The following is a 15,721-nucleotide window of genomic DNA, read 5'->3' as shown; positions in this document are numbered from 1 at the left end:
AGGAGGCAGCCAGTGTTCCTTTCTCTCCGATCAGGCTCAAGCACAAATAAATCTGGAAAAAATGCATTTAATGATGGACACCTCATTACCAGGATAATCTAGAGAAACCAGAAGGAATTCAAAGAAATTTTAAAAAATTAGAAGATTGAAGAGATTGATTTAAAAGGAAAAAGTTAAATACTTACAGTTTGGCATGCTCAAAGGGGACAGGATTAGAGCTGGGTGAAATTTTTTGATCAAAACGTTTTTGTGAAAAATGCAGATGTGGTGACACAAACATTTTGCAAATTCATGTTGATTTCACCAAATTGCTTCAGTCAAATACAATAAAATTAATTCCAAATGGAAATGTTTCATTTTTTTTAACTTGAAAATAATATTTTAGAAAAAATCCTTTACTTTTATGCAAAATGTTTTTTTAAAGATTAAAAAGTGCTTGAAGTATTAATAAAAAGTGTTTCACTTTGTGTCTAACAAAACGTTTGACCCAAAATGATTTTTTTAAAACTTTTCAATTTGCTGAAAAAATATTTTATGTACAACTTGATTTTTTTTTCCAATTTTTGAGAACTGCTAACAAACTGAAAAATATGTTATTTGCACAGCTCTAGATAAAATAACTGCCTAAAACATTAAGATGTCTGAGAGTCTTAATCCCAAACACTGAACAGCAAATGGGTGCTCAGGACCAAGATCAGACATTTGGATTCCAAGCAGTGAATGTGCTACCTTCACCTACAACATGCTATAGTCATGAACACAGGTCTACTCCTACCCTAAGTGACCTGTCCTGCTTCCATTACACCCACTTTTCAGAGTCCCATAACATGATCCAGGAGGTCTGGTTGTAACAAATACAGGTAAACACATTCTCAGAGCTCATAATATATGAATGCAACATGTGATCTATTAATGGCACATTAAAAAATATAGTGAAAGAAAAAGGGTGAGATCATTCAAAGCTTGTTAGATTGTTAATTCAAAATCAAGAGCCAAATTCGAACGTTGGCGGGGTTGCACAGACGTAACCGAGCGCTGAATTTGACGCCAATTGTTTGCAAGCTTATGATATCCCTTTCATCTCTAAAAAGGTTATACCTGCCAAGATTAAATATCAAAACAAAGCCATTTTTAGTTATGAAACACAGAACAAAAGTATATTAAAGTACAAAACACGCTTTAAAAAAAGATGTGTAAATAATAATAATAAAAAAAAAGCTAAATGGATCTTGTTTAGACTTAAAAAAAATAAAAATAAAAAATCACCCTTAGGGCGAAACCAAGCATAAGAAATTTCAGCCTAAAAGGAACATTTCTGAGATTATAAACAACTCAGAATGATTTAGAATGGAATATCCATCTTACCCTTGACTAAAGTGTTGCTACCAAACACAGTGCTGTTAAGAAAATCCCAATAGTACTAATGAAGAAGTATGCTTTACATGTAAATTTCAGGTGCATTTTTCTTTTTATTGCTACTGTATTCAGCAGTCTTGTCGAATTTTCTCTGTGACTGGTATTTTCCATTTCTGCTTTATTTCATCTGACACAACTGAGTAGAAGCAGTTGAAAACTTCAGAAAAATGAATTTGTTCTTAACCTTGCGCCATTTTTCTTTGGTTTTTCTCATCTGGTAGCTGAGAAAGACCAAGACTAGACACTGCTGTGTTTATCTAAATGCCTGGCAAACCAATATACAAGCTGCAATCCAGACTGGAAAGTATTTAAAATAAAGAATTACTGACTGCTTTCTTTAAACACACACATTTTTGGCACATCTGTAACATAAGGAAGGGTGCACTTTAGAAAAAAACCCATTTATGAAAGGCCTTTGGGTAAGTTATTGTATTAACAATTTGACTCACATTTACAGAGATTGGATAAGGAATTTCTACTATAAGAAGCTATCACTCCCCCTTGTTTTCCCTACTGAAGACCAAGGACCTTAAAACTAGGCCAGAAATGCTGCACACAGTGTAATCTTAAACAAAGAACATTGTTTGGGGTTCAAACAAAAGAACGGGGTTCAGTTCTTACAAATATGATCACTGTCAAACTGCTTTCCTTTTGCAGCAATTATTCCCCCAACAACAGAATTATATTGCAACAAAGAAAAAAAAAGGGGGGGAGATGTCTTATCAGACCTGTCATATAAAATGTGTAAAGACACTACCTTGCTCTTTGATTTTAGCTACAGAAAATAAACAACTTGATTTACCAAACATAGACAGAGAGAAGCAACCACTGTGATTTCAAAACACACTGCATGAAATTCTGGCCCTACTTTTTGCCATTGACTTCAAGGGGGCCAGGATTTCATCATTAAAATATTAGCATGAGATACCTAGCATGTAATCTAGGCACCAATCTTTTAGGTATAAATAACATCAGTGGCATCTGAGTGGCATGTATCATCACAAAGCAACTTAGAGTATTTCAGATTTAGAGTGTTTCCCCATTGAGTTAAAAGCTAAACTATGCACTCTCAGGAAAGTATTCATTTGGTAATAATTTAAGTCATGGAACCATAGAGATGTAGAGTTCTGGGGACACTCTGTGGAAGCAAAAGGCAAGATCCTCAAATCCAACAGCCTTGATGTCAGTTTACACCAACTGTAGATATGTCCCTACCTTTTAATTCTTACTGCAATTTCGTGGGAGTAGGGAATACTATGGAGTGTTGCCCTAGAGTGGCTGAGAGTGTCTTGCCCAGGTTATTCTCCACTTTGCTCTTCCAGTACAAAGAGGCCTTCAATTCACAACATTCCTGTCCTTAATGAGAAGAGCTGGAAATGGCTACTACAACAGGTCAAGAAAACCATTCTGTCAGTTGGCTGGAGGATACCTCTAGAGAACATATTTTTATTAAGGCTGGTTAGAAAATTTCCATTGACACTGTTTGAGGGGAAAAAAAATGAGTTTTCACCTAAATTAGAGTTTTCCCAAAAAGTATATGCTTTCCATGGAAAATCTGATTGCTCATCAAAAATTTAGCCAAAGCCAAAAATAGATGGATTCAGTTAAATGCATCATAGGTGTTGTTGTTTGGGTCACTCATTCTTTTCTATAGGATGGGATCCTCAAATGGATTTAGTCTTCCACGATGCATCATGGCCATGCAACAGCCATGATGCATCACCTCCCCTCACCAAGATATGAGACCATGGTAATCTGGCTTGGGGGTCCATTTTATGGAGGAGAATGGGAGCATAAGACACCTGAACTACAACTATCATGAAGGACTGCAAATGGCTGTAAATTTGTGAGGACAAAGTCACAAAGTTCAGCCACCAGGTTAGCCGTGACATTATCGGGGATACTGTTCCTGACGGCTTGTAGTCCATCTTTGTGTGGGATGTTGGTGTAGAGGGCTTCTACATCCATAGTGGCTAGGATGGTGTTTTTAGGAAGATCACCAATGGATTGTAGTTTCCTCAAGAAGTCAGTGGTGTCTCGAAGATAGCTGGGAGAGCTGGTAACGTAGGGCCTGAGGAGGGAATCTACATAGCCAGACAATCCTGCTGTCAGGGTGCCAATGCCTGAGATGATGGGGTGTCCAGGATTTCCAGGTTTATGGATCTTGGGTAGCAGATAGAATACCCCAGGTCGGGGTTCTAGGGGTGTGTCTGTGCGGATTTGTGGCTGAACCTGGAACCTGGTGGCTGACCTTTGTGACTTTGTTCTCACCCATAACTATTTCACATTTGGTGACAATGTATACCTTCAAATCAGCAGCCTGCAATGGGTACCCGCATGGCCCCACAGTATGCCAACATTTTTATGTCTGACTTAGAACAACGCTTCCTCAGCTCTCGTCCCCTAATGCCCCTACTCTACTTGCGCTACATTGATGACATCTTCATCATCTGGGCCTATGGAAAAGAAGCCCTCGAGGAATTCCACCATGATTTCAACAATTTCCATCTCACCATCAACCTCAGCCTGGACCAGTCCACACAAGAGATCCACTTCCTGGACACTACGGTGCTAATACACGATGGTCACATAAACACCACCCTATATCGGAAACCTACTGACCGCTATTCCTACATACATGCCTCTAGCTTTCATCCAGATCATACCACACGATCCATTGTCTACAGCCAAGCTCTATGATATAACCGCATTTGCTCCAAATCCTCAGACAGAGACAAACACCTACAAGCTCTCTATCATGCATTCCTACAAGTACAATACCCACCTGCTGAAGTGAAGAAACAGATTGACAGAGCCAGAAGAGTACCCAGAAGTCACCTACTACAGGACAGGCGCAACAAAGAAAATAACAGAACGCCACTAGCCATCACCTTCAGCCCCCAACTAAAACCTCTCCAATGCATCATCAAGGATCTACAACCTATCCTGAAGGACGACCCATCACTCTCACAGATCTTGGGAGACAGGCCAGTCCTTGCTTACAGACAGCCCCTCAACCTGAAGCAAATACTCACCAGCAACCACACACCACACAACAGAACCACTAACCCAGGAACCTATCCTTGCAACAAAGCCCATTGCCAACTCTGTCCACATATCTATTCAGGGGACACCATCATAAGGCCTAATCACATCAGCCACACTATCAGAGGCTCGTTCACCTGCGCATCTACCAATGTGATATATGCCATCATGTGCCAGCAATGCCCCTCTGCCATGTACATTGGTCAAACTGGACAGTCTCTACGTAAAAGAATGAATGGATACAAATCAGATGTCAAGAATTATAACATTCAAAAACCAGTCGGAGAACACTTCAATCTCTCCGGTCACTCGATTACAGACCTGAGGGTAGCTATCCTTCAACAAAAAAACTTCAAAAACAGACTCCAACGAGAGACTGCTGAATTGGAATTAATTTGCAAACTGGATACAATTAATTTAGGCTTGAATAGAGACTGGGAATGGATGAGTCATTACACAAAGTAAAACTATTTCCCCACATTATTTCTCCCCCCACCACACCCCCCGCTGTTCCTCAGATGTTCTTGTTAACTGCTGGAAATAGCCTACCTTGTTTGTCACCATGAAAGGTTTTCCTCCTTCCCCCCCCCTGCTGCTGGTGATGGCTCATCTTAAGTGATCACTCTCCTTACAGTGTGTATGATAAAACCCATTGTTTCATGTTCTCTGTGTGTGTGTGTGTGTGTGTGTATATATAAATCTCCCCACTGTATTTTCCACCAAATGCATCCGATGAAGTGAGCTGTAGCTCACGAAAGCTTATGCTCTAATAAATTTGTTAGTCTCTAAGGTGCCACAAGTACTCCTTTTCTTTTTGCGAATACAGACTAACACGGCTGCTACTCTGAAACATATAAAAGTGGGTCTTTGTTTCTTAGATGTTTTTCTGCCTTGGATGAATTTTTCCCATGGGAAATCATGGACCTCTTTTTTCAGATCATCATAATCTCCTCCACACCGACTATGTATGATGCCATATACGGAGGATAATGATTTCAGGTCGGGTAATAAGAAACCCAAGCAAGTTAACAGTTAATGGTCTTGTTTTCATTACAACTTCTCTTGTACTTCAAAATATGTGGAGAAACAAAGCAAACAAACATTTGTATGACTAGCAGAGAATCTAAAAAAGTGTTTTCAAAATTTTCCATGAGCTGATCTTTTAAAGAGTCAAAATGTATTCCCCCCTTTTTAAAAAAAACAAACACACACAAAAAGAAACAATATGTATTGTGAGAAGAGTTCTCACCATTTTAAGGAAAATAACCTAATAATCTGAAAAAGAAAAAAAAATTAAAAACAATTTTATGAAAAATACATGGAAACACAAGATAAACCTTTGGCAACTATAGCATGGGAAACTGGAGACAGAATGAACTTGGGCTGAAGTTAAATATTAAAGAGAGATTTAAGTATATGAAATCATTTCAGACAGGCAGTAAAATGAAGTGCACCCCCATCCAGTAAGTACCCTCACCGTGTTAATATTTGCTCCATAAACTTGCCATAGAATCAGAATCCAGCCCTTGTTTTCTTTATTGTGAAAAGGGAATTCACTCTAAAATATCTTCCCCTATACTTAAAAATCAATCATTTGACTTAGCTACCTAATTTTCTAGGTGCTAGGTCCCTACAGTTTCCATTGACTTTAGCCATTCAGTAATCTAATTTCAGTGGGCATGCTCAGCACTTCTGAAAAGCAAGCCCTTTTTATTTAAGTGCCTAACTATGTGCTTACATGACAAGTTTTGGTAATCTGAGTAATTTCATTAATTTCCCATGGAAGTCATTGTGACTACTTGTATGTGTAAAGTTATGCATGTCTATAAACATTTGCTGTTTCAGGCCTACATCTGTAAAATTTCATTTTATTTTGACATTTATTAAATCATAGCAACATTCTTATGCTCACTGAGTTACCAAAAACAACAACTATATATAGCATACAATAGCTTCTCTGACACAAGGTGTAATCCACTTCTGAGTAGGTGTTAGAATGACTGGACAAGCTCCCGCTTATATGACAGCCACCATCTTAGCCAACATACTAGCTTTCGCTAAAGAGCCAAGATTTCCTAGCTGAGAGCTGTAACAGACCCACATCATCTGTGAATCAGCTCGAAGGGGCACCTGTGTATAACAGGTTATACACACATACTAGAGGGTTACACAAGGCACAGGCAGTTATGCCAATTTTTTTTTAAGTGATCAAGCCTTCTTTCTATCATGGTGCAAGAAAGCTCAAAAAAGTAGAGTTTGGGTATTTTATTTGTTTTGGTTCTCTTTGTGGGATAATCTTGCTAGATTTTTGTCTCCCCCTGCTATAATAGGTCAAATATTTTAGCATATCATCTCTGGATATTGAGCCCGGTCTATGACTCACTGTAACATATGAATGAAAAAACCTCTCAATGACTTTCAGGACTTAAGTGAATAATGTTTCATTGGCTGGATTAATAGTGATGTATCAATTACATGCTCTAATGCATCATTCATGGTCATGTGGCCAAAGACAGAAAAATCTTGGCACAAACTGACATTTTTACTGATTACTTCATGATTGTTAGGATGTATTTATAAAAAAATATAATAAAAGTTTGTATCAGAAGCTATTTGAAAGACATTAGATGCATTTTTATGCCCATGTTGATTTTTTCCTGAGATATTGCTCCGAATACTCTTTTAGAAAGAATATTAACAGTCATTGTAAAAATGAAGACACCTACTTTTCTTGCAGAATAAGTTTGTTTTCCTTCTTCCAGAGGTCTTTGAAGTCAGAACTGAATTCATGCCAAATACTGAAGAAAGCATGAGGTGACACTTCCTTCTCTCCCATTTTTGGTTTCATGCAGAAATAGGCTGCAGTTTCCAAAAAGCTGCCAAAGACAACAAAAGCATCAAGTATTTTATTATCTATTGATATAGAATTTTTTTCTGCATTGAAAACCTGACATAATACACAATTACCATTGGTAATAGGAGTGAAATATATGGATTATCTAGCTCTGATGTTTTCCTGTACATATTCTGTTATAATATATTTCCTCAGCAATGGTTGGGGTTTGGTATTTAATAACACACACATTGTTTTTGACCAAAGCATTGTCCATTTTAAAGCCAAGAATGAATGTACTCTCTTCAGAGCCCAGCAAAGCCAGACCTCAATGCCTTTCCTTGCATTGCATTTTTATTATATTTGAAACTATTTTAAAACAGAGCTGAAATCTAAAGCAGTTCCAAACAGTCTTTCACTATGAAACACTACAATAGACAATCTAGGTGGAGCAGTCCGTAGAAAGGTGGTGTTAAAACAATTCTTTTCTACCCTAGACAATAGTAAAACTTCAAGCAACAGTCATACTAGAAAATAGTTATCAATCATGATTCTGACATAACTGTGTTTGACACACATTTCTGAACATAGATATTGCTAGCATAGATGACAAAGTAGCATATGTAGAGCTGAAGTGCAAGCAAGAATTGCTCTTGAAGGATACAGAGGACTACACCAAGGACTGTGCCAAGATTTAGCACAATGGCTGTGATTTCAATGAAATGTAAAACCCCCCATAATTAGAGCTTCTCTCTCTTAGTTCCAAATTTTAAAAAATGGTCCAACATGGAAAAAAATATGAATTTCAATTCAAAAGGATAAAGTTATACACCTATTCCTTGAGATAATTTTATTGAAATCTCATCCAATTTTATTTGTAATTAAAAATGCCAACATGTTCAAAATATTCTTCAAAGAACAATTACATCAAAATATGAGAATTCAAACTTTCACGTTTCTATGAAAAATTGGCCAGTTTGTCCACAACATTTTTTCACAACAAAATGGCTCAGAACATAATTCAGAATATTTATTTTATTTTTGTATTACACTATTCGTATAATGCTTCCAAAGCCCGCTGATTTGGGGTGCAGGAGAATGGGACAAGATGACAGTACAGCAATGGACACTAAAAGAGAGAGATTAGACAGACAGGGAACCAGTTTTGTGCCCCACATGATAGTTCAGATTACTACTATTCAACCACCCATGCAATAACATTTTATGAACCATACATGGTGAGACCATATTAGTCACAGAGTGAAATCTTGGCCCCACTGAAAACAAAGGAAATTTTGGTATTGATTTCAGTTTGGTTAGGATTTCACCCTTGAATCAACTGACTGATTACCTTAATTATAGTTACAGCAATAGTGCTATGACAGTAGTTAGTGCACATGCCAGACAGCTAATCAAAAGCATATGGAGAGTGACGGGCATTACAGGACGGCTTGGGAATCTTCAGGTACCTTTTGAATCAGTGGCCATTTCTGAGTAAGCTACTTAAAGACCATTCTGTGTTTTGCAAAACACAGAAAAATCAGTAGCTCAAAGAAAGAAGAGGCTCTGTTTTGACAAACACCTAGGCAAAGAGGCAAATGACACAAGGATATCAGACCCATTTATAGCATGAAACAAGGGAACCCTAGTAGCAAAATGACTGATCTGAAAAAAAATTATCAACCTGACTAGAAGATGAGCGTCACAAGAGAATGAAAAATAGTCATCTCAAGTAATGTGTTTAAATTTGAGGTAACAAGCTTTAATCGCTCTACATGAAACTATCTCATCAAGCAGGGAGTCAGGCCAGAATGAAAATCCAACAAATACATGTTTGAGTTTGATAAATGGTACTAACATTTACAGAAGACATGAAGGCGTTCATTAACAATCCATGGGATCAAAGGGAGTTAGTCAGGCTTTTCCTCTGATCATTGTTAATCTTGCTGGGAACCACCAGTATAGCCAATTCAGCCATACATCTATGTTTAACTCTAGCTAATGGCATTCCTTCTTCCAGTCAGTTACAGCAGAATGCAAGTCCCCAGCTGGATTGATCACCTCCCACGGCAACCGATTTGAGGGAAGGGGAAATTAAGCTGCTTGTAAAATGTGAAAGACCAGAAGCTTGGCAGATTGTCAGTTAATGTGTCACTTTTCTAACACCTGTTAGTGCAAATGCAGAAGACACGACCTGCAACACAGTTGGACCTAAAAGCAGGAAGCCCCAGGAATCCAGGTATTTATCTATCCTGGAAGCACAGGTGAAACAAATCCAAGGTAATCATCTCAACTTCTTTAGTCAGAGGTATGTTGATATTCTCCTTATTGTATCTCGAAGGAGAAGGTGGCAGGATTCAGATATGAAAAGCAAAAGATCAAGACAAAGCGAGGGAGAAGTGACCCTAGATCCCCAGAATGAAATTTGGGAAGAAGTAACTTGTTTACATTAGCATACTCTGTGAATATCAAACTTTGCAATCCATAAGATTACAGTTTACATATGTTAAAATAGAGAGACCTCAAAGCTGACTCTGGAGGGGACATTGAGCATATGGCTCAATTACCAAAAGGGACTTAGACAAAGTTGCAAATAAACCAATGAGTTTAGGAGTGGATATTGCCATTTCAGACCACATTACTGAGTCACACAACGGATGGTCTGTCACTCACCCCTGCAGCGCCTCCTGCTGGTCTCTCAGGGAATTAGCTTTTCCAGCCTCTGGAGCACCCTCTGCAGGCCGGTGTCCCATTTGCCACTGGCCCTGCATCCCTCCCCAACCCTGGTGCCCCTTTTACCCAGGGTGCTGTCTCCTGGCAGTACCCTCACAGTATCTGGGTCTCCCCCTCCCTACTTTGCCTCAGTCTTTGGCTACTGCCAGTCACCATTAAGCCCCCACACACTGAGCGGACTGCAGTGTATTAGCCAGTCATCACAGGCAAGGGGGGGGGGTTGGATCTGCTGCCTCTGCCTACCCATGGGCTGCCCCCTGCAACCCCAGTACACTTTTTTAGGCCGTCTGCCAGGCTTGCAGCCTGGGGCTTTTCCAGTCTGGTGCCTCCCAGCTCCTCTGGCCTTCCCCAGCCCTAGTCCACTCCAGCTATCTTCTCAAACTCCCCAGCAGCCAGGCCCGTCTCCCTCTAAAGGCAGAGAGAGAGTGTCTGCTCCTGGCCCACTGCCCTCTTATAAGGGCCAGCTGAGTCCTGATTGGGGTGTGGCAACAGCTGAGCCCGCTTTCCCCAATCAGCCTGGGAACTGCTTGCTCCCAGCCACAGCCCTCTCCTGGACTATTTTAAGACCTTTAAGACCGGAGCAGGTGACCACCCCGCTACATGATCCTTTAATAAACACATTTCAATAGAGCTTATAGCTATATATGCAGCATGTGTATGATGGTCAGAGTAGGGGACTGGGAGTCATGACTCCTGGGTTCCATTTCCAAATTTGTTTCAGTAACACAGGACCTTGTGAAAGTCACATAAGCTCCCTGTGCCTCACCTTCCCTATCTGTGAAGTGGGTATACTTACTACTCCAAAGATGTGTTGTGGAACTTGCTTAATGTTCATAAAGCACTACGAGTTCCTCAAATGAAAGGTGACTACTAAGTCATGTTTCAAAACAACACAAAATCTGTGTGTCAGAGAAGGTGGGAGAGGAGAGGGTTAGGGTTATTTTCAAGGATTAATAGAGGTACAGGAGGTCAGTGGCTTTGTTCCAGTCAGCGTGACTTTTCAAGCCTGATTAAAAATAAGGCATTGATGTTCACACTGCTGCCTATCCAGACAGGGCAAAGGCCAAATATCTGTTAAAAGGATTTTAAATAGGTTTTCATATTCCCCACACTGGTCCCAAAGAACATTTAAATATCTTTAAATCTGCTAAATCTGCAAAGGTGGTGGTTTCTGAGAAAATAAATACGGAAATGAGATTAGGGAAGGTGGTTAGCTTCCCTCCTCCCCCCGTCTTCCATTCCCCAACCTAGTCTCTAAAAACTTAATTGTTTCATCTCCAAGCACATTTCAGAAAAACATCCTAGACCTAAAAATTGTATTAAGATGATGTTAAAATAAAAAGAAAACAGTACAGAGTTTAAGCATAGACGTTTCTGTTTATCAGGGAATAACGTACAGATTATCAAGGGGTGTGAAGTTCGGTTTAGGATCGGATGTTTTAAGGAATACATAATCTGCAATACCCCCAATTGGGGGTAAAAGGTCAATGGATCAATACATGCTACATATTTTACACCTCTGCTATTGTGCATTTTTAGATATTTGACTACAAAACTACTAAACATAACAATCAGCATTATTAGAAAAACCTGAATCACATTTTTAAACCTTCTCGCCACCAGCATGTCGACCTACTGGGTCAAATCAATTAGAAATACTTTGAAGGCAAGCCATTGATTGCTTTATCTTTTTGTTCCCAGTTAACACACTACAGCAGCACACAATGATTCAAATTCAGATCTGCCATGCGTCATCGACTGGACAACTATCCATTCATCTGACCAGTTTATCAATATCAACAAAATGTGTGTGCATGGAGATGATTCTAATTAATTTCTTAAAAATGCTCATCCTCAAATTAAGAGAGTTAATACTACTCAGCAGTGAAGAAACAGTTGCAGTCTCTCCTCAGGATGGGCTACCCAGGCTCCAGCAGCCAACAAATAAAGGTAACTGTAGGTCCAGAGATATGGTTTGAATTTCACTTGCAGTGACATAATTCCTGGCTGACCTCACTGAGAGATGGTTAGCCCACACTCACTCTCTCTCTCTCTACGTCATGGGTCCAAACAGACAAAACAAACACCTGAAGGCACATCATAGCAGCAGTGATCAATCTGAACATGGAGACCATGGAAGATGATTCTAGATTGTTTAACAACAAATGAAGGACTTCAACTGCAGCTATTTTTGGATGCTCCTGATACCTCAGGTTTTGGAGTTTAAATGGTCAGCTGTTGCAGATATGCACTAAAGTTATTACTCATTTAAGTAAATTTGAGTTTAAGTAATTGACATTACCTCATGGGATTTTCCCTCCTGGTAGTAGTTGTGAGGCTTTTGGGTTCCAGAAGCATTCCCTGATTCAGATAATAGGTTTATCTACTTCATAAAGTACATGATATCCAGTGATTAAGATTACAGGTAAAACAGCTAATAACTAAGGTCACGTAAGGGGAAGTGTAGGTGTGTTTGGAGAGGGAGAAGAACAAACAGATGTAATCAACAAGACACTATACAAGTGCATGCAACTTATTGCTCTATTTAAATTTGACATGAGTTGTATTATATTAAGGCCCAACTTGTGTATCGAGGCTTTATAAGTCTGTAATAAGGGCAACATTTGGCCCTTGATTTAAGGTGAGACATGAAAACAAGAGTACAGTATATAGCTAGCAATTAGTAGCTGCTTTCTGGAAAATTAGTCAAATGAATTGTCATATTAACCCCTCTCAGCATCATTTTGTTTAGCAGCAAAAGCAATGACAAATATTCTGTTGTCTCTTGTATAGAATATACAGCTCTTTTAGCATAAACACAGTGGTGAGAACATGTAACCATGGAACCGCCATCTATCTGATCAAGGTTGGGCTTATGATTTGGAGGGCTCTCAGCAGCTCTAGCAGGTGGAATTAAGCCTCTTCCCTCTTGGGTCCTGCTTCAAAAAGGGATAAAAGGAGCCAGCCTCCTAGTTTCTGAGATAGAAGACTGGAAGAAACAGGATTCCAAACAGTCACTTGGACAAGCTGGTATATTTCATTCAGGTTCCCTTTTTATTGTGGTTTCAAGGTTACGAGTGCATTTTCATACAGTTTTTACACATTTCCACCTATTGCCATCCTTGTCTTGCATAATGAAAAGTGGGAAAATTTGATTGTAAACAAGTATGGGGGGGGGAAAATCAAGCATTCAAAATTTTATAAGCAAATTTTGTTTTGTTAGGCAGAAAACAGTATTATTGTATTAAAAACAAAGCCAAGTTAACATACCACTTTAAATTAACTGCCAGGAATCATCAATCTTTCCCTGCTTTTGCCGATTTATATTGTGTAACTATGGGTTTTGTAATTTTGTGCTTTAAAGAACACACTAAGGTCTCAAGTTTCTCCCCTGCCCCCCATAAAAAGTTTCCAAATGTTTGCAATGTTTTTCATTCTAAATCATCTTCCTCATCTCACCCCTTCCATCCCATAAACGTATACTGAATGCAAAAATGTTTTATTGCTCCAATAAAGGGAAAAAAAAAAATCAAACAACTTAGTATGGGGGGGGAATGTTTTGGAGGAATATCTTCACAGAGTACTCCTATGCCAGCCACGACCCAACATAAATCATAAAAGTAGAAGGCCAACAAATTATACTGTGGCAGACTAGTATTATGTGGTATTTTTCTATTCTTAATATGACAATGAACACTCAACATCCTTAACGCTTAATGATAACAACTGATCGTATCAAAAGTATAAATGAATAAATAATATAACTGCACAACATAAATATTTATATTTTATAATAAGTGTAGCAGATTCAGCAACACTTACAGATTCAGCAACTGTCACAGAACGTACAGTGTAAGTGGCAGAGAATCGTTACATTCAAGATGCAACATTCAGAGTTTAAGCTATTTCATAATCATTTATTTGGAAAAGTTACAATTTGCAGGGGACTGATTGACTCAGGATGTTGCTAAAGGATTATGCCTTTTGTCTCTAGAATGCCAATTCAAATGCAGCCCAGGCCAGTAATCTAATGCCTGAAGCCATCCAGTGGTTGTTGGCTTTCTCGGTCTAGTTTCCCATGGACAAAGCCCATTATACAAAATCTACAGCCACGACTGGAACAAAGCAGCAATCTCGTTGGAACTCTCAGAGAGGCCAAAGTGTGAAGTGAGCGTGGAGACTAACCTACCTTTTCAACCCTAGAATTATCCCCTTTAGCTCAGGATTGAGATATTTTGGTAGGGCACTTTGGGGAATCTTGCAACGTCATCGCCTGTGCTGTACCTGCTCTATAAATAAGAGCAGGATCTCTGGGTCCAGGGCTGTGAAAGTTTTGTAATTAAATACAAATAAATTGTGAACAGAATTCTAAATTATTTCTTTTTACTCAATGTATGGTTTTTGATATTCTGTAACAGCTGTCAAAACCCTGGACCACAACCCTAGCCCTCCTTTTGGCTGTTTTGAACAACCTTGATGTAGAGGAATCCTCAGGTGACAAAACAATGACTTATCTGGCCTCTTTTTCCATGGTTTGATGTTTGCAACTTAACAGTCACACAACTATCACAATTGTGCATGCCTGTTGAGTTACGTGGAAACATGGTAACCTGTGTGCTTAACTGGCCATTTGTGGTATATTCATGTACATCCATCTTTGAAAGTCAGGAGAAGATGTATGTTAACATATGAGCTTCAATTATATTTAATAATCCCTTAGCCAGTTTAACTTGCACGAACAATAAGGTGCCAGTTGACCCAGAATAGTAGTGAGTCTGGCCCACAATCTGTTGGCCTCATTGCAGCAAGCTAGAGGTATTTACCTCATATTAAGTTCCAACTTTCCTCCAGCTGTTCTGCTAACATACCTTATCTTCTCAACCTAATGCATTTAAATACATGTCTACACTGAAAATAAATCACAACCAAAAACAAAACAACTCATGACAGTGAAACTCAGAACCATGGTCAACTGACTTGGGCTCATGGGGAGTATACTACAGGGCTAAAAATAGCAATGTATGCTTCCCCACTTAGACTGGATCCAGCTTCTGAGACACTCCTCCACCCACCTGAGTCTCAGAGCCCGGACTCCAACCCGGCCCTGAATATCTTCGCTGCTATTTTTAGTTCTGTAGTGCAAGCCCGGTATGCCAGAGTCAGTTGACTGGGCTCTGAGACTCGCTGCTGCAGGGTTGGGTTTGGAGTTTTTTTATGCTGTGTAGACATACCATAATGCTACCATTTTTAAAGGAGTTGTGTGTGTGAGATGCAAGGTGACCTTCCACATAATATTTTTTGTTTTACTTTGAGAAATTTATTTTATTGACATAGGCCCAGTCTTGAAAGGTGCTCCATGCTGGTGAACCCCAATGTCTCTGTAATACTGGATGTATCTGCAGGATGAGGGACATCAATTTATTTAATTATATAAGTAGAGAACTCCACATGCATCTTATCAGACGCAATATACATACAACATTAAACACAGCTTCAGCTATTGCCTGGCATCCCCTAAAGAAGCTGGGTGGCAGGGTTGGGGCTCCTAATGTTTGGTACAGCGAGGAGATAGCTCTTTTTCCTCAGTCTCTTAACCCTCATGTTCTACCAGGGGAGGATGGTGATGGCTCAGCAATGGTCTGGGGACCTGCCATGGAAGAAAGGGGGGCTGATAGCAGGGCTCTACCAGGTGGA

General features: G+C 39.3%; 1 protein-coding gene across 5 annotated transcripts in view; it reads right to left on the bottom strand.

Annotated features, from left to right (window-relative positions):
• Positions 1 to 15,721, bottom strand: part of FMN2 (formin 2) — a 277,143-nt gene that overhangs the window by 23,058 nt on the left and 238,364 nt on the right. For all 5 annotated transcript variants that reach the window (XM_043511421.1, XM_043511423.1, XM_043511422.1 and 2 more), the window contains one exon: positions 7,188 to 7,337. In XM_043511421.1, the coding sequence (XP_043367356.1) occupies positions 7,188 to 7,337 (150 nt within the window). The remainder of the gene's footprint in view (positions 1 to 7,187; positions 7,338 to 15,721) is intronic.

Source organism: Dermochelys coriacea, chromosome 3, assembly GCF_009764565.3.
Source record: "Dermochelys coriacea isolate rDerCor1 chromosome 3, rDerCor1.pri.v4, whole genome shotgun sequence".
In the NCBI taxonomy this organism is placed as follows: Eukaryota; Metazoa; Chordata; order Testudines; family Dermochelyidae; genus Dermochelys; species Dermochelys coriacea.
The sequence above is the reverse complement of the archived record's forward strand: the minus strand, read 5'-3'. Positions and strand labels throughout refer to the sequence as shown.